This window comes from Anolis sagrei, chromosome 6 (genome assembly GCF_037176765.1).
Source record: "Anolis sagrei isolate rAnoSag1 chromosome 6, rAnoSag1.mat, whole genome shotgun sequence".
NCBI classification, from domain to species: Eukaryota; Metazoa; Chordata; class Lepidosauria; order Squamata; family Dactyloidae; genus Anolis; species Anolis sagrei.
In genome coordinates, this window is record NC_090026.1 from 9490946 (window position 1) to 9517358 (window position 26413).

The following is a 26413-nucleotide window of genomic DNA, read 5'->3' on the forward strand; positions in this document are numbered from 1 at the left end:
CAACGGCTAGATTACTCACCGGAGCATCATACCCACCCCCCTGTTATGTCAGCTCCACTGGCTGCCGATCCAGTTCCGAGCACAATTCAACGTGCTGGTTTTGACCTACAAAACCCTATACAGCTCCGGCCCAGCGTACTTGTCCAAACGTATCTCCTTCTACATCCCACCTCGGAGTTTAAGATCCTCTGGCGAGGCTCTGCTCTCGGCCCCACCTTTATCACAAGTGAGACTGGTGGGGACGAGGGACAGGGCCTTCTCAGTGGTGGCCCCTTGCCTATGGAATGCACTCCCCAGGGAAATTAGGTCATCAACATCCCTCCTCTCTTTCAGAAGGAAGTTAAAAACCTGGATATGGGACCAGGCCTTTGGGTAAGCTGGCAGATGGATAAAGGACAATGACGAGCAGAATAGGAAAGGACTATGACAATGCTGGATGGACTATGGATTTATGAATTGGTGAACGTTGACCACAAGATGATTTTATTGCTGCTATTGTATTAATTTGATTGTTTTAACTAGTTATAATTGTTGTTGTTATATTGTATTTTGTGAACTGTTAGGCATCGAATTGTGCCTTTTGTAAGCCGCCCTGAGTCCCCCCCCCCCCCCAGGTGGTTGAGAAGGGCGGGGTAGAAGCGCTTGAAATAAATAAATAAATAAATTGAGGAAAAAGTCAAAGCATAGCATAAGCAATGCAAAGTTCCAAAGACAAAGGTGAAATGCAAAACACAGTTCCAAAGATCCTCAGGTAAGAACATAAAATATAGTCCTTTAAGCAATGGTCAACCAAGAGTCCATGGTAAAAACAGTGAAACGCAAGCCCCAAGAATTCCGATTCAGGAAGCCCAAAGCGTGCTGCTTTAAAGCCAAGGTTATTCCATAGAAGCTTTCATGCAAAAAGCCACATTGAACTGACACCTTCCCTTTGTTAACCAGAAGCCTAAATATCTTTTTGCCAACATGAAAACATTACGCTTTTGCCAACATGAAAGCATTACGGTGACCTTTCACCGACCTGGCTTCTATCTTGCTGGCTAACCGCGAACTCCTCCTGACCCGCCAATCTAAACGTTTCTGCCTGCTCATTAAATCACTATCAAGGCTCTCTTCTCTATCAGTATCAGCATGAGAAGGCTGAGCAAGTGAAGGCCTCTGCACCTGGTTGTTATCTAATTCGCTGGCATTCTTTTCCCATGAGAACTGACTTGTTGACTCCTCTGGTGCACTGTCTGAACAAGGCACAGAAAAAGGCATAGGAACAGGCCCAGAAATCGGAATCCCATCATCCTCTTCATCAGGAAACATTTCAGGCTCACAAGAGAGTTCGGTTTCAGGCTCAGAATCAAGCTGAGCCACAACAATAATATCCAAAGAGCATATAGTATATAATTTTGAGTATAAATAATAAAATAATAAATAAAATTTTATTTATATACCGCTTTATCTCCCCAAGGGTTACTCAGCGTGGTTTCCAAGTAACATCACCAAAACATACAGAGTAAACAGCATGACATAAAATTAACAAAACAACATAAGCATAAAATTATCACAATAACACTTATGTATTAAAAAATAATCCTGCCTATTCAGAGCAATTAAAAGGCCGGGCCGAGGCTAATGCAAACTTAAAAGTATAATATCCAAAGAGCATATAGTATATAATTTCCAGTATACAGTTCAATACAGTGGCATTAAGCAAAGTGAAAAGGAGCAACCGCTCTCAAACATAAGAGTCGTAAGACTGATAGATCCCAATATATAGGCTTCAGGGATACATGTTCAATCAAGAAACCTTTCAAACAAAGCCTATATATATTGCCCTTGCGCTTTGCTACTCTGCTGCTGAATAAGCATGCCCAGTATGGAATACATATCGCCGTCTTAAAACAATGGATGCTTCTCTTAAAGAGACATGCTGCATTATCACATTATGTCTATGCCCCACACCACTGGATATATTATATTGCACCATCTCACATCTACTGGGAAGTAGCAGCCAGCAGTGAAAATGCTGGGTGACCAAAAGGAAGGAGGAAGTCCTGATGGCTCCTCGTAACAGAGGATGGAGCAACAGCACCCCCTGTGGCTGGATTCAAGTCAACCTTCCATGGGACCAAAACAGCTGGACACTGAGTCAAAATAACACACCTCCTTCTGTTCTGTCTGTCTCTGATGAGATAGGATTGTTGTTCTTCTGTCAACAACAACAACAATACTATCTCATCAGCCAAAAGCAGGCCCACACTTCCTATTAAAATATTAATAAGTTTATTTTTATTTACATTGTTCTTCATTTTAATTATTGTAATGTTTTTAAATGTTTTTGCAATACAAATAAGATATGTACAGTGTGCATAGGAATTCATGTTTGTTTGTTTTTTCCAAATTATATTCCGGTCCTCCAATAGTTTGAGGGATTGTGACCTGGCCCTCTGTTTAAAAAGTTTGAGGTCCCCTGGTCTATACAAAAATGGCATTGAATGTTTGCCATGCATGTGTACTGTGATCCGCCCCGAGTCCCCTTCGGGGCGAGGAGGGAATATATATAAAGTGTTGTTGTTGTTGTTATTATTATTATTATCGTCAAAGGCTGTCGTGGCCAGAATCACTGGATTGTTGTAGGCTTTTTTGGGCTATATGGCCATGTTCTAAAGGCATTCTCTCCTGACGTTTCGCCTGCATCTATGGCAAGCATCCTCAGAGGTAGTGAGGTGATGTTGCTTGCCATATAGCCCTAAAAAACCTACAACAACCCATTATTATTTATTAATGAAAGGACCAAGCCATTGACATCTCTCACCCAACCTCTGTTTGGCCATCAGCCTGCCTGCCAATGCCTTGAATAAAGAAACCGGTTCCTAAAATCTACAAAGATACTTGCAGGAACACCTCAGCAAGCGAGAGTCCAAAAGTGGCAGGCTAAAACCCAGCACTTCAATCAGTGGCTGAGACCAGATGAGAAACTCCCTCCTGGGCACACCACCTGACATCTGACAGAGTGGATGACCTGGAAGACACTGAACAGGCTACGCTCTTGCACTCCAAGTGCTGTGTTTTGTTGGTTGGAATGTGTTCTTCCAACAAAATATGGTTCTAACTGTGTTTTGACCCTCCGCCAAAGCTTGTTTACGGCTCTTATTAGACCAACTTCTCTAGAGCATGGCATTAGCTTCCAAGGATCCGAAAAACTGACTTATCCCTGAATAATAGTATTGTGTAGATTTAATTTTTTGCCCAAATCTTCAGTGGAACAATGAATAAAATATCCAGTTGGTTCCAGACTTGTGTTAAATCAAGTTTCTTTAGAGTGTGCTAACTATATGATAAAAATATGTTCAAAACAGCCCACGCTGCACACGTTTTGTACAAATTTGTAGGCAAGCACACACTTGCAAAAAAAAGAAAAAAAGGAGGCGAATGTTTTACTTAGTAACAGAGACTTGCTATAGATTGCTGAGTTAAGTAGCTTGGCAGAGCTAATGTCTTTCATAAACTTGCTTTTCCTTCATTCCTTTTATTTTTGCTTTTAAATGACTAAAACTGTTTTAATGCATATTGATGAGACTAACTGCGCTTCTTTAAAAAGATCCTTTGGAGGAGATGCTTTTTTCCTAACGATAACACGCTCAGCTCCTGCACAATGGAAGAAAAATAAATAAGGATATTCTGCCCGCATTACTTAAATATGAATTCTTGCGGGATCAAAGAGAGCGAGTGTTCTGTCTCAGCTTCTGCACTTGCTAAAGGGTTTTTCTTGGGTTTGCGATCAAATATTCATTGCCTGGGAATCGGAAGGACGACCCTGACCTCCAAAAGGAAGGTTCAGATGTTTGATTCAAATACGGAAAACTGGGGAGTTTTTAAAAGGTTGCTCAGATGTAATTTTTCCATGCAGAAATCTTTGAATCTGTACACCACATAATGGATTCAAATTAGGGGGGGGGGGGGGGGAAGATTCTGCCTAAACATTCAGAAGTTTGGTTTTTTTATTGTTGTTTTTGTTGTTGTTGTAAGGACTGTTCAGCAGAAAAAATATATTTCCTTGGAGTGTGGTGAACTCTCCATATTTGAAGGTCTTCAAACAAATGGTATCTTTTAAAGGAATGCTTTAGTTATCTACATTCCTGAATTCTATGTAGTTGGGCTAGATCAGTGTTTCTCAACCTGGGGATCGGGACCATTGAGGGGGGTCACGAGGAGGTGTCGGGGGGTCACCAAAGACCATCAGAAAACACAGTATTTTCTGTTGGTCATGGGGGTTCTGTGTGGGAAATTTTGCCCAATTCTATTGTTGGTGGGGGTTCCATAGTCAAAGACCCACCACTGAGAAGGCATCCGTAGGGAGACCAAGGTGCTTCTCTATAAAGCTATTGTCCTCCCAACCCTGCTATATGCCTGTGAAACGTGGACTGTCTACAGACGTCACATGCAACTCCTGGAACGATTCCATCAGCGCTGCCTCCGGAAAATCCTGCAAATCTCCTGGGAAGACAAGCGGACAAACGTCAGCGTGCTGGAAGAAGCAAAGACCACCAGCATTGAAGCGATGGTCCTCCAACATCAACTCCGCTGGGCCGGACACGTTGTCCGGATGCCTGACCACCGTCTCCCAAAGCAGTTGCTCTACTCTGAACTTAAGAACAGAAAACGGAATGTTAGAGGACAGGAAAAGAGATTTAAAGATGGCCCCTTAAAAACTCTGGCATAGACACTGAGAACTGGGAAGTCCTGGCCCTTGACTGCTCCAGCTGGAGGTCAGCTGTGACCAGCAGTGCTGCAGAATTTGAGGAGGCACGAGTGGAGGGTGAAAGAGAGAAACGTGCCAGGAGGAAGGCGCATCAAGCCAACCCCGACCGGGACCGCCTTCCACCTGGAAACCAATGTCCACACTGCGGAAGAAGATGCAGAGCAAGAATAGGGCGCCGCAGCCACACGCGGACCCACAGGAAAACCCATAATGGAAGACCATCTTACTCGTCCAACGAGGGATCGCTAAATAAGTAAGTAAGTACTGAGAAGGCCCTGTTTCTCGTCCCCACCAATCACACTTGCGAGGAAGGTGGAACCAAGAGCAGGGCCTCCCCAAATTACCTTAATCTCTGAGATGGTTCATTGTGCTGGTACAGCTATACCAGGAGCTCCAACTGTATTTACTTTGTATTAGATGTTGCTTGCAGTCCAAGGTTGCAGGGACTCTGCAGATAGGTGGCTTTCTTTGGTTGCAGTCGTAGGGCAAGTCACCTGTCCATCATCGGGAAGGGAGCCAATTTTAGTTAGTCTCAGCAAGGAAAGCTAATGTACAGGACGTGTGCAAGCTTCCCCTGTACAAAAGCTTCAACCCTTAAGACTTTCCGGGAGAACAGTCTTAAGAGTCTCCAAAGATTTTCAGGGAAACAGCCCTAAAGACCAAAGAACTCCAGCTGGAGAACATCTAAACCTTTACTGGTAGGTTCACTCGGCGTTCGAGAAGCAGTTCAACCCGGTAGCGGAGCCCACATCAGTAAGGGTTAGATTACAGTCAGCCAGGGAGAAGTTAAAAAGGGGATTTTCCTTTAAAGTAAAGAAGAAGTTATTGAAGGCAGTTGCCTGTCCTTCATGGGCAAGTTTAGGAAGCTACCAGTTGCATTAAAGTCTGGAATCATTTGTTTAGCTTTATTGAAGACAAGAGAAGTTTCTGTTTGATTCTTCATTAATAAAATACTTTGTTATACTTCACAAGCCATCTAAAGATCATTTGTGGTGGAAAACCTCTGAGAACTTCTCCTTGGGCCCCCTGGCTTCCCGCTGGGCAAAGGTTGCACGTCCTGTTCTAAAAGGAAATTCTTTACAGGTCCAGCACGCAACAGAACATTCATAGAGGGAGATATGTTCAGACAGGTAAGCTGGGCAACAATTCTATTGTTGGTGGAGTTCACACTGCTCTTTGATTGTAGGGGAACTATAAACCCGAGCAACTACAACTCCCAAATGTCAAGGTCTATTTCCTCCCAAACTCCACCAGTGTTCACATTTGGGCACATTGAGTATTTGTGCCAAGTTTGGTCCGATCGATCATTATTTGAGTCCACAGTGCTCCCTGAATGTAGGTGAACTACAAATCCAAAACTCAAGGTCAAAGCCACTGAACCCTTTCTGTATTTTCTGTTGGTCATGGGAGTTCTATGTGCCAAGTTTGGTTAAATTCCATTGTTGGTGGAGTTCAGAATGCTCTTCGATTGTAGGCTAACTATAAATCCCAGCAGCTACAACTCCCAATTGACAAAATCAATCCCCACTCCAACCTCACCAGTATTCAAATTTGGGCCTATCGGGTATTTGTGCCGAATTCCATCCAGTTAATTAATATATCCTGCATATCAGATATTTACATTACAATTCATAATAGTAGGAAAATTACAGTTATGAAGTAGGAACAAAAATAATTTTATGGTTGCAAATCTGAATCTGGAAGTTCCAGATTCAGGCCATCAAATGCTAATCAAGGCAGTCAGTTGAAACATTCACACCTAGCTCCAGCAGACAAGAGTTCTTTGTCCCACCCTGGTCATTCCACAGATATATAAACCCAATTTTCCTAGTTCCAACCTCACAACCTCTGAGGATGCTTGCCATAGATGCAGGCGAAACGTCAGGAGAGAATGCCTCTAGAACATGGCCATATAACCTGAAAAAACCTACAACCCAGTGATTCCAGTCAACAATACAAATATTAAATGGTACTAAACTGTTTTTATTATATTATATTATGTATATTTATGCTTTTCTTATTGTGGGCACTGTGCTGTGCCGGTTGTTAGCCTCCCTGAGTCCCTCTGCGGAGATGAGATAGGACGGGATATAAATGCCCTAAATAAATAGAAATAATGTGTGCAGATCCCAGTAAGGTGGCCTTTTGCAGCTGACAGATGGTTATTTTGTCAGTGGCGATTGTTTTTAAGTGCAGGCCAAGGTCTTGAAGCACTGCACCCAGTGTGCCGATCACCACTGGGACCCCCTTGACTGGCTTGTGCCAGACTCTTTGCAGTTCGATCTTTAAATCCTCATATCGTGTCAGCTTTTCCAACTTTTCCAGTTGTTTCCCTTCAATCCTGCTATCACCCAGGATTACATTGATGATCCATACTTTGTTTCTTAACACGATCGTGAGGTATGGAGTGTTGTGTTCCAAAACTCTTGTCTGTCTGAATTCGGAAGTCCCAGAGTAGTTTGAACTCTTCTTCTTACTTACTTACTTAGGCCATCCCTCGCTGTCCGAGTAGGATAATCCTCCAAGGTGGGTCCGTAGGTGACTGTGGAGCCCTCTTCTTGATCTGTATCTCCTCCCGCAGTGAGGGCATTGGTTTCCAGGTGGAAGGCGGTCCTGGTCTGGGTTGGGTTGACACGCCTTCCTCTTGGCACGTTTCTCCCTTTCAACCTCCATTCATGCTTCTTCGAATTCTGCAGCACTGCTGGTCACAGCTGACCTCCAGCTGGAGCGCTCAAGGGCCAGGGCTTCCCAGTTCTCAGTGTCTATGCCAGAGTTTTTAAGGTTGGCTTTGAGCCCATCTTTAAATCTCTTTTCCTGTTCACCAACGTTCCATTTTCCATTCTTGAGTTCTTCTTCTTCTTATTATTATTATCTTGTATATGTAAAAAAACAAAATCCAAAACACTTTGTATCCCAAGCATTTCAGATAAGGGATAAACTGTATTACCAAATGTGAATAAACAAGAATTTCATTCTCAATTCATTGTAAATAAGTTTTAAATAAATAAATAAATAAAATTGTAAATAAATTTTAAATAAATAAATAAATAAAATTGTAAATAAATTAATTGTAAATATATTGTAAATAAATAAATAAAATTGTAAATAAATGCATTGTAAATAAGTAAATAACTAAAATTATAAATAAATTCATTGTAAATAAATAAATAAATAAAATTGTAAATAAATTCATTGTAAATATATTGTAAATAAATAAATAAATTGTAAATAAATTAATTGTAAATAAATTAATTGTAAATAAATTGTAAATAAATAAATAAATAAATTGTAAATAAATAAATAAAATTGTAAATAAGTAAATTGTAAATAAATAAATACAAAAATTGTAAATAAATAAATAAATAAATTATAAATAGATTTATTGTATATAAATTGTAAATAAACAAATGAATAAAATTGTAAATAAATTCTTTCTAAACACATTGTAAATAAATAAATAAATAAAATTGTAAATAGATTCATTGTAAATAAATTTTAAATAAATAAATAAAATTGGAAATAAATTCATTGTAAATATTTTGTAAATAAATAAGTAAATAAAATTGTAAATAAATTATGAATAAATAAAATTGGAAATAAATTCAGTGTAAATAAATAAATAAAATTGGAAATAAATTCATTTGAAATACATTGTAAATGTGGTAACCCCCCTTTTAAGAATGCACTCAACCTCCTTGTAGTTTAACTGTTAATATGTGTTTGGAAGATCAGAAGGTCAGAATCTTAATTACTCTTGCTAAAGTTTCCAATGAAGAAAAGTTAAGTCTGTTTCGAGCCAGCCAGGAGTCGAACCTAGAATCTTCTGATCCGTAGTCAGACGCGTTATCCATTGCGCCACTGGCCCTCAGACACAAACAGAGCATTCCACCTCCTCCCTTATAAGGCATTCCATAGCGTTGCCTGCTTCGCGATGCATCCTGGGAAGTGTAGTCTTCCACCGTCATGTGCCTTTTTTCCCCCTCCCGAGTGCATGATGGGAAATAGAACCTTTACCTCATGCTCTCTCAGTCACTGACTCCGGCTCGGATTTTGATTGGTTTAGCTAGGCCGGTGCTGACTCCGCCCCCTCCACTCTGGCTTTGAAAGGCCTCATTGGATTGGCTGCTTTCTGTAAAACGGCCGCGGATTGGTTAAAGTGCTAGAGTGGGCGCGGGCTCACGGTTCTGGCTTCTCTGTGTGGCGGGACATGGCGGCGAACACAGCGGCGGCGCCTTCGGTCGGGCCCGGCTCGGCGGCGGCTCGCGTCTCTTGCGGGAGAGACCTCAACTGCGTCCCGGAAGTGGCCAGCACTCTGGGGGCGGTCGCCCGGCAGGGGTGAGGAGGAGAACCACGTGGCTTCATACTATAGAACAGGCCTGGGCCAATTTGGGCCCTCCAGGTGTTTTGGACTCCAACTCCCATCATTCCTAACAGCCTCAGGCCTTTTTATTTTCTCCCTCAGCCGCTTAAGCGGCTGAGGGAGAAAATAAAAGGGCCTGAGGCTGTTAGGAATGATGGGAGTTGGAGTCCAAAACTCCTAGAGGGCCCAAAGTTGGCCCAGGCCTGCTCTATCATCTATCAATCTGTTGCTAGCCCTATAATGTCACTGGGAAAGGAAAAGAGTGAAGTAGCTTGGTTGCTGCTAAGTGACATGTGTGTAAAGGGAAGGGAAGGAAGCAAAAAAGAAGGAAAACAGGAAAAGAGAGAGAGAAAGAAAAGGGGAAAAGATAGGAGGTGAGGAAAGAAAGGATCTGTAATTGGCTAGGTGGATCTATAATCCCAGAATATCAAGGTAGACAATCCCACAATATCTGCTTTGTTATCGGAGTCCACACGCAGATATGTCCCAGCAGATTGGAGGAGCGCAAATGTGGTCCCTATCTGTCTTCAAGAAGGGCAAAAGGATGACTCAAACAATTACTGTCCTGTCAGCTTCACGTCAATACCAGGCAAGATTCTGGAAAAAAAGCATTAAGTGCTCTGCGAACAGGCCCTCCCGCACACCTTCTAAACTGTGCACATAGAATCATAGAATCAAAGAGTTGGAAGAGACCTCATGGGCCATCCAGTCCAACCCCATTCTGTCAAGAAGCAGGAATATTGCATTCAAATCACCCCTGACAAATGGCCATCCAGCCTCTGCTTAAAAGCTTCCAAAGAAGGAGCCTCCACCACACTCCGGGGCAGAAAGTTCCACTGCTGAACGGCTCTCACAGTCAGGAAGTTCTTCCTCATGTTCAGATGGAATCTCCTTTCTTGTAGTTTGAAGCCATTGTTCCGCGTCCTAGTCTCCAAGGAAGCAGAAAACAAGCTTGCTCCCTCCTCCCTGTGGCTTCCTCTCACATATTTATACATGGCTATCATATCTCCTCTCAGCCTTCTCTTCTTCAGGCTAAACATGCCCAGTTCCCTAAGCCGCTCCTCATAGGGCTTGTTCTCCAGACCCTTGATCATTTTAGTTGCCCTCCTCTGGACCCATTCCAGCTTGTCAATATCTCTCTTGAATTGTGGTGCCCAGAATTGGACACAATATTCCAGATGTGGTCTAACCAAAGCAGAATAGAGGGGTAGCATTACTTCCTTAGATCTAGACACTATGCTCCTATTGATGCAGGCCAAAATCCCATTGGCTTTTTTTGCCGCCCCATGACATTGTTGGCTCATGTTTAACTTGTTGTCCACGAGGACTCCAAGATCTTTTTCACACGTACTGCTCTCGAGCCAGGCGTCACCCATTCTGTATCTTTGCATTTCATTTTTTCTGCCAAAGTGGAGTATCTTGCATTTGTCACTGTTGAACTTCATTTTGTTAGTTTTGGCCCATCTCTCTAATCTGTCAAGATCCCTTTGAATCCTGCTCCTGTCCTCTGGACTATTGGCTATCCCTCCCAATTTGGTGTCGTCTGCAAACTTGATGATCATGCTTGATGATCAAACTTGATGATCATGTGCTGCTAGTGCTTACAGTGCCCCTTCCAACAGGTCCTCTTCATCAGAGGATGAAATCACTGAGGGAGGGGACTTTTGTGTTTGTCTTCCTGGCTGGGTCCTTGCCCTTGGCCCCACCAAAGTTCTTCTAAGGCAACACGTTGAAAAGAATGAAAAGATTATTATTCCACTTTGTTGATCGTCAACATGGATTTATCAAAAATAATTCATGTCAGACTAATCTTATCTCTTTTTTTGAGAGAGTTACAAGCTGGGTAGATGCAGGGAATGCCATGGATGTAGCGTAACTGGATTTCAGTAAGGCCTTCAAAAAGTTCTCCCATTTCCTTCTGGCAAACATACTAGTCAAATGTGGGCTAGACAAAACTATGGTTAGGTGGATCTGTAATTGGTTAAGGGAACGAACCCAATGGCTGCTCCCCAGTATTTCCTCGGGAGTGCCATATAAGCAGGGTTCCGTCCTGAGTATGGTCCTGTTCAACATCTTTATTAATGTTTTAGAGGAAGGGTTAGAAGGCAGGATCATCAAGTTGGCAGACGACACCAAATTGGGAGGGATAGCCAATACTCCAGAGGACAGCAGCAGGATTCAAAACGATCTGAACAGATGAGAGAGATGGGCTAAAACTAAGCTCAACAGTGACAAATGCAAGATACTCCACTTAGGCAGAAAAAAATGAAATGCAAGGATACAGAATGGGTGACAATGCCTGGCTCGAGAGCAGTGCGAAAAAGATCTTGGAGTCCTTGTGGACAACAAGTTAAACATGGGCCAACAATGTGATGTGGCAGCAAAAAAAAGCCGATGGGATTTTGGCCTGCATCAAGAGGAGCCTAGTGTATAGATCTAGGGAAGTAATGCTACCCCTCTATTCAGCTTTGGTTAGACCACACCTGGAATATTGTGTCCAATTCTGGGCACCACAATTCAAGAGAGATATTGACAAGCCAGAGGAGGGCGATTAAAAGGATCAAGGGTCTGGAGAACAAGCCCTATGAGGAGTGGCTTAACGAGCTGAGCATGTTTAGTCTGAAGAAGAGAAGGCTGAGAGGGGATATGATAGCCATGTATAAATATGTGAGAGGAAGCCACAGGGAGGAGGGAGCAAGCTTGTTTTCTGCTTCCCTGGAGACTAGGATACAAAACAATGGCTTCAAACTACAAGAGAGGAGATTCCATCTGAACATGAGAGCCGTTCAGCAGTGGAACTCTCTGCCCCCGAGTGTGGTGGAGGCTCCTTCTTTGGAAGCTTTAAAGCAGAGGCTGGATGGCCATCTGTCAGGGGTGATTTGAATGCAATATTCCTGCTTCTTGGCAGAATGGGGTTGGACTGGATGGCCCATGAGGTCTCTTCCAACTTTTTGATTTTACGATTCTATGATATGCCCAAATATGACCACAGATGGAGTTTGGGGAAAATAGACCTTGACATTTGGGTTTTGTAGTTACTGGGATTTATAGTTCACCTACAGTCAAAGCATTCTGAAACCCACCAATGACAGAATTGGGGAAAATTTCCCAAACAGAACTCCCATGATTATCAGATAATACTTAAGGCCATCCAGTCCAACTCCCTTCACTAGGGCAAGAAAACGTAATCAAAGCCCTCCTGACAAAGAGCCATCCAGTCAAAGATATAGATAGATAGATAGATAGATAGATAGATAGATATGATATTCACACACACATACACACAGATATAGTATCATAGATTTGAAAGGGACCCTTAAAGAAGGACTATGATATGTTGCATGTTCCAGGGTGGGCAAACCAGACATTCTCCACATCAACACTGATGAAGAAACACCAAGAAATACTACTTACCCACAAGCATAAAGGAATTACATATATTAGAAACCAATACTTTCTCATTATTTTATTTTCCAGATCACCAGACTGGGCCACAGCAACAGCGTGGCAGGGGGGCAGCTAGTCTTCTATATAAATAAAAATATAATGTTCCTTTGTGGGATTAACATAACTCAAAAACCACTGGACAAATTGACACCAAATTTGGACACAAGATACCTATCAGGCCAGTGAGTGACCATCACTCATAAAAACACTGAAAAACATAGAAGAGGCTTAAAAAGCCAACAAAACAAAAAAATGCATTATAATGCATGTGCAAAACCCATATATACACAGACACCTTATTAGATTCTTGTGGGTTTTTTTGGGCTATATGGCCATGTTCTAGAAGCATTTTCTCCTGACCTTTTGCCTGCATCTATGGCAAGCATCCTCAGAGGTAGTGAGGTCTGTTGGAGTTAGGAAAATGGGTTTATATATCTGTGGAATGACTGGGGTGGAGCAAAGAGCTCTTCTCTGCTGGAGCTAGGTGTGAATGTTTCAACTGACCACCTTCATTAGCATTTGAAGGCCTGGCTGAGCCTGGGAAACTCTTTTGTTGAGAGGTGTTAAGATGTGTCTGGTTGTTTTGGTCTCTCTGTTGTTTTGCTGTTTAAATTTTAGAGTTTTTTAATACTGGTGGCCAGATGTTGTTCATTTTCATGGTCTCCTCCTTTCTGTTGAAATTGTCCACATGCTTGTGGATTTCAATGGCTTCTCTGTGTAGTCTGACATGGTGGTTGTGAGAGTGGTCCAGCATTTCTGTGTTCTCAAATAATATGCTGTGTCCAGGCTGGTTTATCAGGTGCTCTGCTATGGCTGACTTCTCTGGTTGAAATAGTCTGCAGTGCCTTTCATGCAGCTGTGGACAAGTCTACATAGGGACCACCAAACACAGCGCCCAAACACAAATCAAGGAACATGAAAGGCACTGCAGACTACTTCAAACTGAGAAGTCAGCCATAGCAGAGCACCTGATGGCAGGTTTAACAATGTTGTAACCCGTCTCAAGCTGCAAGGAGAGGCAGGGGAGTATAAAATTATTATTATTATGGGAGGAAGGAAAGACATAGCCAGAAAGAAAATTTATACTTGAGCAACACTTGAGTATATGCGGTAGTATGTATATATAATCGAAAACACTTTTGGGCCCAAGCCTTTCAGCTAAGGATATTTAACCCCGTATTTTCCCAGCAAGGCTCCTGTGTTTTTAAATAAGTGCAAAGATTGGAGAGCTCCAAAGGCCAAACTTCACAGAGGTGTAATGGAAGAAGGTCCATTCTGCAGAGGAATCTTTCTTCAGACTTTGTTGACAGACCTGCTTGATTTCTTCTTTCACTGCTCTCTGTGGATATAGAAAATATCAGTTAAGGGTGCATCTTCAGTGTAGAATTAATGCAGTTTGACACCACTTTCACTCATAGATCACTACTATAGAATTCTGAGAGTTGTGGTTTAGTGAGGCAAAAGTACTCTTTGGCAGAGAAGGCTAAAGACTTTGTCAAACTACAGCTCCCAGGATTCCATAGCATTGAGCCAGGACAGTGAAAGTGGCATCAAACTACGTTACTTCTATGCTGTAACTGCACACTAAGACATGGTCTTAAAGCCTTAAGAACCCAGCTTTGTTAGATCCGATTGAAGCCCATTGTAAACCCTGCATTCTGTTCCCACATTAACCAGTCAGATTGTTATGAGGAACGCAGCTTGTCTTCCCTGGCAGTAAAGGCATTGCCTCCTCTGGGCAAGCGGTTAGGGAGTCTTAAGACTGTTGGTGCCAGCAGAAAGTAACTGGATTGACACTAGGTAACCTGTCATTATTATTTTTAATGATGCTGGTGATAAAAGTCACAACCTTGTGTGTTCAGCTTTGCTAAAGTTATAATAGAAGAGCTCACAGTGGGATTTTGGAAGTAGAATCTTTTATTAGTCTGCCAAAGATAATTATGTGTTTACATGTGATTGCCTCCTGCGATATGTACTTGCCTCTCTTATTCCAGGACAAGGCTTGTGGTCTCGGGATCCAGTTAACCCCTTTGCCAGTGTACCCTTTGCTTATAAAGAAAGCGTGTTCTAGGTTTCTGCAGGATACAATTGTCATAAAATGATAGTAGTTCTGAACTTCTACTCCACCAGCAGGAATAACTTTCTCTGCTCCTGTCTTATATATGATATCTCATAGAAGACGTCAAGTGTGAAAGACGGATGCTTCTTTATCCCATGGCAGAGAACCTGTTCCTGATTTTATTGCTCTTTCTCCTGCAGTTACTTCAGATATATTATTTATTTATTTACGTCATTTTTATCCCACCCATTTCAGCCCGAAGGCAACTCAGGGCGGCGTACAAACCAGCAACAATTAGATGCCACATATGTACAATCAATCACAATCAATCAATCAACCACCTATGTACTGTATATTCTGGTGTATTAGACTACTTTTTAACCCAAGAACATTTTCTCAAAAGTCAGGGGTCGTCTTATATGCAGGAGTAGTCTTATACGCGGGAGTCGTCTTATACGCTGGAGTAGCCTTATGCATGGGGGTCGTCTTATATGCTGGGAGTCGTCTTATAGAGCGGGTGCTGAAACTTCCAATCCGGATTGGAGAATCTGTGGTTGCTGCAAATTGTGGGGGAGCTCAAAAATGGCAGTGGCCGCGTCCCTGCCGTATGCAATGACTGTATGAAAGCATTAAGGGCGACGCTGTACAAGTATGGTAGAAGAAAATCCATCCATCAGGATTCGTGAACTTAATGTGGTCCCGATGGTGAGGTGAAAGGGCGCCTCATCGGGAACGTGTAAGTGAAGGGTGGAGCAAGCTGCAGGCATCTGGGGCGCCCAGGGTATGGAAAAAAGAGATAGAGTGGCTCTGGGCACAGAAAAACACACCTCTTTTACCTGTCTGGCCCACCCTTGTATCCTATTACCGTACCTCCTCCTCTACCTCTCAGATCTCTCTCCTGAAAACTGCAGTGAAGTGGTGCAGGTGTAAGATCATGCAGGTGCGCATGTGCAAGATCTGAGAGGCAGAGAAGGAGGTACAGTAATAGGAAAATTACCATATTGAAGAGGGGTAGTCTTATATGGCGAGTATATCCCAAACTCCATATTTTAACTGGAAAAGTTGGGGGTCGTCTTATACGCCCAGTCATTTTATATGCTGGAAATAAATAAATAAATAAATACACACATACACACACACACACACATACATACACACACATATATACATATACACACACCACACACACATATACATATACATATATACACGCACATGTGTATCAGTTAAAAGCAATTACTGTTAAATCACATAATAAATACATATAAAATCCATGAAAACTATAAAAACTATAAAAATCCATTAAAAAATAATGTCTTCCTATCCCATTCCTCATCCGTTTACATCGCCTTAGCCATTCCATGTTTGTTAAACTCCAAACGCTTGCTCAAAGAGCCAGGTCTTCACTCTTTTCTGAAAGGTCAGGAGGGAGGGGGCCGATGTAATATCCCTGGGAAGGGAGTTCCACAGCCGAGGGGTCACCACTGAGAAGGCCCTGTCTCTTGTCCCCACCATACATGCCTGTGAGGCAGGCGGGATCGAGAGCAAGGCCTCCCCAGATGATCTTAAATTCCTAGAAGGTTCATAGGGAGAGATGCATTTGGATAGATAAGCTGGGCCGGAAGATAAATAGAAGCTCTGGTGGTGCTTAATGGAATGGGAAAGACCCAGTTCTGAAATGCTTCCATTCAACTCAGAGCAGCTTCCAAGAAGAGAAGCAATACAAACAAAACTGTATCCTCCCCCCCCCTCCCACCCAATGTAATAACAGATCCAGAAAGCTTTGTGTATTGTACAGCTCTCCACCAAATTCCTGTAGCTGCAAAATCCCAACTGGGCTGCGAGAAGAGATCCATCACTGTGACAGTATTGCAAAGTAGGCACCCAAAGTTGCCTCAATTCAATTTTCTCCCCCATCTAGAGTAAATCTGTTAAATAAGCAGAATTTATAATAGTATGAAGTACCCCCTAATTTCCGCTAATTTGGTGAGTTTATGCTAGTTGGGATTCATAATTGGAGTTAGTCCAGAAGTTTATGGTGAAGGTTTCCAGGGAAGTAACTCTGTTAATCTCACGCAGTGAAAGCAATCAAGAGCCTTCTTGCATGTCAAAAGAAGATTTATTATGGCATATATTTTCTGGGACTATATCAAAAGCATGATGTGTTCTTGCATATTGATGGCTTGGAGGGGAAGAAAAAAGAAAGGCAGGAACTAACTTTTCCAGCAGGTGAACATTTCCATAGATCTCTGGAGGCAATTCCCGCTTAAGATAGTCACTATTTATTTATTTATTTATTTATTTACCTTACTTCTATACGGCTGTTCTCAGCCCGAAGGCGACTCACAGCGGTTCACAACAAATACGAACAGCAAAAATTCAGTGCTACAGTATAAAAACAGTTAACAACCTAACACGTTACACAATTAATAAACAGTTACTACAATACCCATTCACTGTCATCTCATCATCAAAAACATGTTCCAGATTCGTCATCCATTGTTCCATTCCAGTGTTCATTAACCAATCATTGCACTAATTATTCGAACGCCTGCTCAAACAGCCAGGTCTTCACTTTTTTGCGGAATACCATTAGAGATGGTGCTAGTCTAATGTCCGTAGGAAGGGCGTTCCACAGCCGAGGAGCCACCACCGAGAAGGCCCTATCTCATCCCCGCCAGCCGAGCTTGAGAAGCAGGCGGGATTGAGAGCAGGGTCTCCCTGGAAGATCTCAAAGTCCTGGTGGGTTCATAGGCAGAGATGCGGTTGGATAGGTAGCTTGGGCCGGAACCGTTTAGGGCTTTAAAGGCCAACGCCAGCACTTTGAATTTACATACAAAATTCTCTTCTCTATAGAAACCCTCAAGAATTCAACAGAGATAATCTTTATCACCGCTATGAAGATACAGTAATTGAATGGGAGCGTGGGGAATAAAGTGAAATCTGTACTGATACATCATATTTTGATTCTAATTGATTGATGGTTTAATTAATTGATGAATAGTTAAGCAGAAAAACCGAATAGACAATTAGTTTATTTATTCAAAGTGGTTTTATCTCATCTTTCCACACTTAGAAGTGGTCAAGGTGGATTACAATCTAATTGGCCTATTAAATAATAACATGCAAAGTATTTAGTCACAAAAGAGGGGAGAGACAACAGAGGAAAGATGTAATCTAATGTGTTGAAGGGCATGGGAGTTCAGTTTCATGGTCTCTAACAGGACAAATGACAAGAAATGGCCATGAATAGAGAAGACGCTCAACAGAGAAGAAGGCCTACATCTGCAACGTTGGAGGATAGGCGTCCTTAGTTTTTGGTCTCATAACAGAAGGATCTTCAACCATTCTGTTTCTTCCAGCCAACTTTATCTCATACCTTTTCCAACAGGTTTGATTTCCTCTGCATGCCCATTTTCCACCCACGATACAAGAGGGAGTTTTTCCAAGAACCAGCTAAAAAACGGCCAGGCCCCCAAACCCGTTCTGACCTCTTGCTCTCAGGGAGAGGTGAGAAATTCTATTCCTATTTGACTCCAGAGCTCAATGCTTTGTTTTGTGTATTTTAATACGTATTTTATGGAAATATTTTTAATATATGTATTTTATGGAGTATTTTTGAATGATTATGTGTTTTGGCGATGTAACCCGCTTCGAGCCATGAGGAGAGGCGGGTAAGAAATAAAATTATTATTATTATTTGGCTAGCATTCACAGCCAACATTAAACAAGAGTGTATTTAATGTGGTGGCCACATTTTAGTTTATCTATTTATTTATTTATTTTATTTGTATACTGCTGTCCTCACCCCAGTGGGGGACTCAAAGCGGTTTCCAACATATTCACAGCAAAATTTAATGCCTCATAAACATATGAAAACCTAACATAGAATCATAGAGTTGGAAGAGACCTCATGGGCCATCCAGTCCAACCCCCTGCGAAGAAGAAGGAATATTGCATTCAAATCACCCCTGACAGATGGCCTGGATGCCTCTGTTTAAAAGCTTCCAAAGAAGGAGCCTCCACTACATTCTGGAGCAGAGAGTTCCACTGCTGAACGGCTCTCACAGTCAGGAAGTTCTTCCTCATGTTCAGATGGAATCTCCTCTCTTGTAGTTGGAAGCAATTATTCCACGTCCTAGTCTCCAGGGAAGCAGAAAACAAGCTTGTTCCCTCCTCCCTGTGAGTTCCTCTCATGTATTTATACATGGCTATCATATCTCCTCTCAGCCTTCTCTTCTTCAGGCTAAACATGCCCAGCTCCTTAAGCCGCTCTTCATAGGGCTTGTTCTCCAGACACTTGATCATTTTAGTCGCCCTCTTCTGGACACATTCCAGCTTGTCAATATCTCTCTTGAATTGTGGTGCCCAGAACTGGACACAATATTCCAGGTGTGGTCTAACCAAAGCAGAATAGAGGGGTAGTATGACTTCCCTAGATCTAGACACTATGCTTCTATTGACGCAGGCCAAAATACCATTGGCTTTTTTTGCTGCCACATCACATTGTTGGCTCATGTTTAACTTGTTGTCCACGAGGACCCCAAGATCTTTTTCACACGTACTGCTCTCGAGCCAGGCATTGTCTCCCAACATAAAACAACAACTAAATGTAACAACATTTAGACGTTAAAACATGGAGTTAAAAACAGATTAATATAAACATTAAAATCCTATAATCCATAGTTGTCTATTTTATTTTCTGCCAGTTGAAACTACTGCTTCTGAAACTGTGGGGTCCCCTTGGGTCAACGTTGGGGTCCCGAAAAAGTTGGCATCAGTGGAAAAATTCTGAATGCCACCTAAGTGGCTGTTTTTAGACATTTACACAAATCTGTTTTATAGTTCTTACAATGGACTCTGAAGGAGATGCTTCAGTTGTGCTTCATAAAAAAAAATAAATCAGCCAGTTTAGCAAGCCCTGTAAATATACTGATTTTTTAAAATCAGTAAATGTTTGGTTCTCAGTCATGTGGATGTGACTTAGAATGCTTTTGTCTGCTTTCTTACTCTCTGGTACATAAATCATTCTGTTGTTTTTTTTAAAAAAAGACAATTACTTTGGTTGAAAGGGCATGCCATATTTTCATCATAGCGTTTGGCTGTAACTCACTTACGCCTAATGATGTTTGGCTAATCCCGTTGTAAACTTGCTCCCATCTAGACTGGAATACACTGATTGTGGGCAAACTGTCCCCATGGATCCGAACAGATTCCAAAGTCGAGAAGGTTCGCAGGAATTCGGAGGCGGTGAGTGAGCCTGGCATGGGAAAGCTTGAAAGGTGTTGGTCTTGCATTGTAAACACGTTTGGTTGTATTCTTTGGAAGAGGAGGGTCTTCCTTTGTCTCACTCTTTGCAAACGGCATACATCTGTAAAGACGTTTATAAACAAGGACATTTCAGGAGGGAGGGAATGCTTTCTACAGTTTTTGTGATCTTCTTATAGATCTTTCATAGTTTAGGAATGTATACTGGTAATATCTTCATCCTTCCTCAACTTTATCTGTCTCTGTCTAGTCAGATTGGGTTATCTAGAATTAAACACAACAAGTTGGATCGAGACTTAGCATTACTCAAGGTTTTTTTTCCCCCCCTGACGTCCAAGTTTGTATCAGAGGAGTTACCTGGAGTATGACTGAGTCTGGATCCAGTCTAGTGTGGAACAATTCATTATTTTCAAAAATGTCCCAGATGAAATTCAATGTAGGCTTTGTTGTTTGTAATATATGTCAGCATATGAAGACTTGGTTTTTTTCCTATTCTTTGCAGGCCATGTTGGAGGAACTGAATTTTGGTGCATACTTGGGGCTCCCAGCCTTCCTCATACCCTTGACCCAGGCAGACAACCCTAATTTGGCGCATGTTCTGTGTAACCATATCAGTACTGGACATCATACATCCATGGTATGTGTGGTACCTCACCTATATTGAATGTTGTGGGATATCAACTTAGCTATTCCCCTTACTCTGAGTAGACACCTAGTTCCATTTCCATTATGGATTTATTTCCAAATGGTGAATGTACAGATATGTTCATCAGGCAGATATGGGTATGGAATCACAGAGTAATAGGTTCTGAGATTTTTGTATAAAATTAGTCTTGTCATGTAAACAAAACTTTGGTTTATTAGGCAATCTGGAAGGGGAAAAAAATCTGAAATCTATACTGAACTTAACACAACTTCAGAATTCTTCCACTAAATTAGCTGGCTGTGGGGATTGTAGTCCAACATATTTAGAGGGAGCTTGCAGACCCCATCTGAAATAACTGTTTTGGGGTGTTGCATCATACTGCACAGCTCCTTTTCCTTCTACAAGGGGATCAACATAGCAACAGATCTGAAAGAAAACCTTCAAAAATATATACAGATTAATTTGCAGTCTACTGTAAGGTTCAGCGTGGCAGTGGAACTCTCTGCCCCGGAGTGCGGTGGAGGCTCCTTCTTTGGAGGTTTTTAAAAAGAGGCTAGATGGCCATCTGTCAGGGGTGCTTTGAATGCAATATTCCTGCTTCTTGGCAGGGGGTTGGGCTGGATGGCCCATGAGGTCTCTTCCAATTCTATGATTCTATGTATATAGCTAAAAGCTCTTCCTCCTGTCTCATAGATCTGCTCCTTTGCTTCCTTTCCCACAGTTCTGGATGCGAGTGCCATTGTTGGCCCCGGAAGACTTGAGGGATGATGTGATTGAAAACGAGGCCATACAGGAGGCAGAAGAGGAGTGCGCAGGCGAGGAAAAGACGTGGCAATGGTGAGTGAAGGCAATGGGGGGCTGAGCAAAGCCACCGAGTAATACCGTTTTCTAGTCATGCTCTTCAGGTTCCAGTGAGCAGAAAGCAATTGCAAAATTAAGTCCATAATTGTCCATTTTTGTTTTATCCAGCTCCAAGCTTAAAGCAGCAGAAAGCGAAAGTTGATGGAATAAACTGGGAAGAATGTGCAGTTCCTGAAGATCTTAATTTTTTTAACAGTACAGTGGTCCTTCACTTATCGCAGGTGTTGCGTTCCAGGACCACCTGCGATAAATGAAATTCCATAAAGTAGGGGTGCCCTCTCACCTTCTCTCCTTGCCCTCCTTACCTTCCTCTTCCTCCTCCTCGCCACCGCCTGAGCCTCTTGTTGCTGCTTGGGCTCCAGAATGCATCCTCAATGTTCTCTCACTACTTAAATTCTTTTTCCTTTTTTAAAAAAAACCAGCGAAACAGCGAGTCTGCGATAAGCAAACTGTGAAGTAGCAAGGAACCCTCTAACACAGTGGTTCTCAACCTGGGGTCCCCAGATGCTTTTGGCCTTCAACTCCCAGAAATCCAAACAGCTGGTAAACTGGCTAGGATTTCTCGGAGTTGTAGGCCAAAAACATCTGGGGACCCCAGGTTGAGAACCACTGCTCTAACAAATTGCACTAGCCTTGGCCTGGCCTTTTAAATTGCCTTGAACAGGCAGTATTATTTTAAATAGATATATATGTGCTATTGTGATTTTTTATGCTTATATTGTCTTGTTAATTTTATGTTTATTTATTTATTTATTTTATTTACTTTATTTATATACCGCTTTTCTCAGCCCTCAGGCGACTCAAAGCGGAGAACAACATCGATACAAAACATCATGAGACAAGTATAGGGCAATTAAAAACAATTGTAACATAAATCATTAACATCAGAATAACAATCATTAGTGCCTCAACAGTAAAATCAGAATCCATTATTTATGCTGTTTTCTTTGTATGTATTGATGATGCTACTTGGAAACCACTCTGAGTCCCCTTGGGGAGATAGAGCGGTATATAAATAAAGTTTCGTTGTTGTTATTGAGAAGCACCTCAAATGGGCCTAACCCACTGCAAAACTGCTCATACAACCCCAATCCGCCCCAAATATACTTCCAGTATGTCAGTGATTACTGACTCTCTAGAAAACAAATATAAATAGCTTGTTCCTGATATTCCTTGCTTTCCTGTTTGTCCAAATGAGCTTCTTATTTTCACAGGTGGCACAACTTCCGGACACTGTGTGACTATAACAAACGTGTTGCTGTGGGTGAGTGCTGCCATGCCAAAACTGAGAATATCACAATGGAGATGTTGTGGGCTCACACCCCATAACAACCTTGCTGTGGGGAGACTGGCCCCCCTCCTTTCCTTTTGACGCCACTTCCTTTTTGGCCCTTTTCCTCAGCCTTAGAAGTGGGAGCTGACTTACCTTCCAACCATGTCATGGACCGCTGGCTGGGAGAGCCCATCAAAGCTGCCATATTGCCCACCAGCATCTTCCTGACCAATAAGAAAGGCTTCCCTGTTCTTTCCAAAATGCATCAGCGCCTCATCTTTCGCCTCCTCAAGGTCAGCCTCTTCCTTGCCTGTTTCCTCTTCTTTTATTTTGCAGCTTGTGTGAGAGTGGTTCTGTTGAGATACCTTGGCCACTAAGGGGTTCATTCACACTAGACCAGTGTTTCTCAACCTTCCCAATGCCATGACCCCTTAATACAGTTCCTCATGTTGTGGTGACCCCCAACCATAGAATATTTTTCGTTGCTACTTCATATCTATCATTTTCCTATTGTTATGAATTATAATATAAATATCTGGTATGCAGGATGTATTTTCATTCACTGGACCAAATTTGGCACAAATACCCAATATGCCCAAATTTGAATACCAGTGGGATTGGGCGGGTGGGGAGTTGATTTATAGTCCACCTACAATCAAAGAGCATTCTGAGCTCCACCAATGATGGAATTGAACCAAGCTTGGGACACAGAACTCCCATGATCAACAGAAAATACTGGAAGGGGTTGGTGTGTATTGACCTTGAGTTTGGGAGTTGTAGTTCACCTACATCCAGAGAGCACTGTGGACTCAAACAATGATGGATTTGGACCAAACTTGGCACAAATACTCAATATGCCCAAATGTGAACACTGATGGAGTTTGGGGGAAATAGACCTTGAGATGTGGGAGATGACATTCCTGGGATTTATAATTCACCTACAATCAAAGAGCATTTTGAACTTCACCAAGGATAGAATTGAGCCAAACTTCACACATAGAAACCCCATGCCTTGAAGGGACTCACTGGCATGAAACTCCCTTGAGCTTCACACGCTCTCCCTCACCTGCACATTCACACCATGCTGCCATGCGCCTAGCACATCTGCTCTCCCCTCCCTGCTTGGAGTCTCAGAAACAGCCCTCCCCTTGGCTGAGAGGCCGGCCAATCACAGCGGAGGAGGGCTTTTGGTGGGAGGATTCACTGCCTGTTTCCAAAAAGGAAGAGAAGGACAGGTGGAGAGATCTTCAGCCTTCTCTATCGAAAGGATTCCTAAGACCATCAGAAATTTATGTTTTCTCGTGGTCTTTGGTGACTCCTCTGAAACTCCCTCGCAACCTCCCCAGGTTGAGAAACACTGCACTAGGCAGTTATAGCACTACTTCATTTTTAGCACTACTTCATTTTAATTCAAGGTTTGGGACCCGCCTATCTGTGTGACCACATCTCCGTATATGAACCCACACGATCTCTCCGATCATCTGGAGAGGCCCTGCTCACGATCCCACCTGTGTCGCAAGCGCGATTGGCGGGGACGAGGGACAGGGCCTTCTCTGTGGTGGCTCCCCGACTCTGGAACTCTCTCCCCAAGGACATCAGACAAGCCCCAACATTGGCAGTCTTTAGGAAGAGCTTGAAGACCTGGCTCTTCCAGTGTGCCTTCCCAGAATAGGAAACTCCAAGCATCATGTCCCAAATGCACTTTACTAGAGATTTAAGATTGTCTGCACATCGCACTTATCTCTAAAATTCTATCTATTTCACCTGTCATGCCCAGCATTTTAAAATTTTAATCATTACATTGGCCCGGCCTTAGTTTTAAATGTGTCATGTCTTATTGTCTAATGTTAATTGCTATTGTTTTAATGTTTATTGCCTGTTTTATGAGTTTATTTATTGTTGTATTTGTTATGCTGTTGTTTTTTGATGTGTTGGGCCTCGGCCTCTTGTAAGCCGCACCGAGTCCTTCGGGAGATGTTAGCGGGGTATAAATAAAGGTTTATTATTATTATTATTATTATTATTATTATTATTATTATCTGCCATGGTTCCCTCCTGTGAAATCCTGTAGTTGAGGGAGGCACCAGCATCTCTGTCCAAGATGATATAACAACAGCTCTGGAAGAACTACATTATCTGGTGGTGAAAAGAGAGCCAGAGCCTCTCTGGGATGTTGTTTCTCTTACCTGGAAAGAAATGTCTTTCCAGAAAGACAAAACTGCAAAACAGCTCTGTAGAAGCTATTGTAGTGCTTTCAATAAATTAAATCTGCTTAAAAAGAATGTATTATATCTGTCTATCAAGAAGAATAAGGAGAAGCAGGACTAGGGCAGCTGCCTGCTAGCTAACTCCCAAGTAACATGGGATCAGTGAGGTTGAGGCAAGGAGCCATGAAATTCATCAGACAGATTTTCCCCAACATCCTTTTGTAAGGTGTAATTATTTTTAAAGTACGTGTAATTCAACTAATCTTGTAGTCTTTGCCTTTTTATTCCGGTCTGTTTCCCTCCCCGTTTTCTGATGTTTCCCTGTGTCTATTTTTAGATTATAAATCCCTGGGGTAAGAACTTGTCAAATGGGTTCTTTGTATAGCATTATAGAAGCAGGGGAAAGCCGGTAATGTATAGTGGTTTGAGCGTTGCACTACTGCTCTGGAAGCCAGGGTTTGAATCACTGCTTGCTATGGAAACCCACATAAAGAAAGCTGTCCTCAACCTCATCAACATGGAGCTGGGCATGTTTAGCCCGCAGAAGAGAATTACTTATTTACAGTATTTATATTCCGCCCTTCTCACCCCGCAGGGGACTCAGGGCGGATTGCAATGTACACATATATGGCAAACATTCAATGCCAAAGACACACAACAGAAATAAACAAACAGTCAGAGGCTATTTAAGTTTTTCTGGCCGCCAGAGGAGCTGTCGCTTTCATCATCCATCTGCGACACTGATGAAGTACTTCCACATTCCCCGCATGCTTTTGCTGGAGTTTTTTTTATGGCCTCGTAAATTTTGTTAAATTAGCCTCCCCACACATAGGTGGTACCTAATTTTCCTACTTGACAGATGCAACTGTCTTTCGGGTTGCAAAGGTCAACAACGAGCTACACAATTGGTCGGAAGCTCACTCCAACCTGCACTGGCTTCGAACTCATGACCTTGCGGTCTGAAGTGATCTTAATGCAGCTGACACTCAGACAGCTGCTCCACAGTCCCGGTGCGGAGAGGAGACATGATGAGGACCAAGGATCAAGATGCGAGGGGAAGTCATAGGGAAGAGGGAGCAAGCTTGTTTTCTGCTTCCTTGGAGACTAGGACGCGGAACAATGGCTTCAAACTACAAGAGAGGAGATTCCATCTGAACACGAGGAAGAACTTCCTGACTGTGAGAGCTGTTCAGCAGTGGAACTCTCTGCCCCGGAGTGTGGTGGAGGCTCCTTCCTTGGAAGCTTTTAAACAGAGGCTGGATGGCCATCTGTCAGGGGTGATTTGAATGCAATATTCCTGCTTCTTGGCAGAGGGTTGGACTGGATGGCCCATGAGGTCTCTTCCAACTCTTTGATTCTATGAGGCTGGATGCCCATCTGTCAGGAGTGCTTTGAATGAGATTTTTCTGCTTCTTGGCAGGGTGTTGGACTGGATTGCCCATGAGGTCTCTTCCAACTCTATGATTCTGTAATAATAATAATAATAATAATAATAATAACAACAACAACAATAAATTATTATTATTATTATTATTATTATTA

At 42.4% G+C, this 26413-nt stretch overlaps 1 protein-coding gene and 1 non-coding gene across 2 annotated transcripts in view; one reads left to right on the forward strand and one right to left on the reverse strand.

The window, feature by feature from the left end:
- Window positions 1–8542: 8542 nt before the first annotated feature.
- TRNAR-ACG (transfer RNA arginine (anticodon ACG)) lies at window positions 8543–8615 on the reverse strand. Its single transcript has one exon. It is a non-coding gene; the product is annotated as a tRNA-Arg (tRNA).
- A 304-nt stretch (window positions 8616–8919) lies between these two features.
- Window positions 8920–26413, forward strand: part of PRMT5 (protein arginine methyltransferase 5) — a 35229-nt gene continuing 17735 nt past the window's right edge. The window contains exons 1-7 of the mRNA XM_060780038.2: window positions 8920–9085; window positions 18008–18126; window positions 19781–19866; window positions 20387–20521; window positions 21252–21367; window positions 22606–22655; window positions 22794–22957. Coding sequence (XP_060636021.2) covers window positions 8958–9085; window positions 18008–18126; window positions 19781–19866; window positions 20387–20521; window positions 21252–21367; window positions 22606–22655; window positions 22794–22957 — 798 coding nt within the window. The 5' untranslated portion in view covers window positions 8920–8957. The remainder of the gene's footprint in view (window positions 9086–18007; window positions 18127–19780; window positions 19867–20386; window positions 20522–21251; window positions 21368–22605; window positions 22656–22793; window positions 22958–26413) is intronic.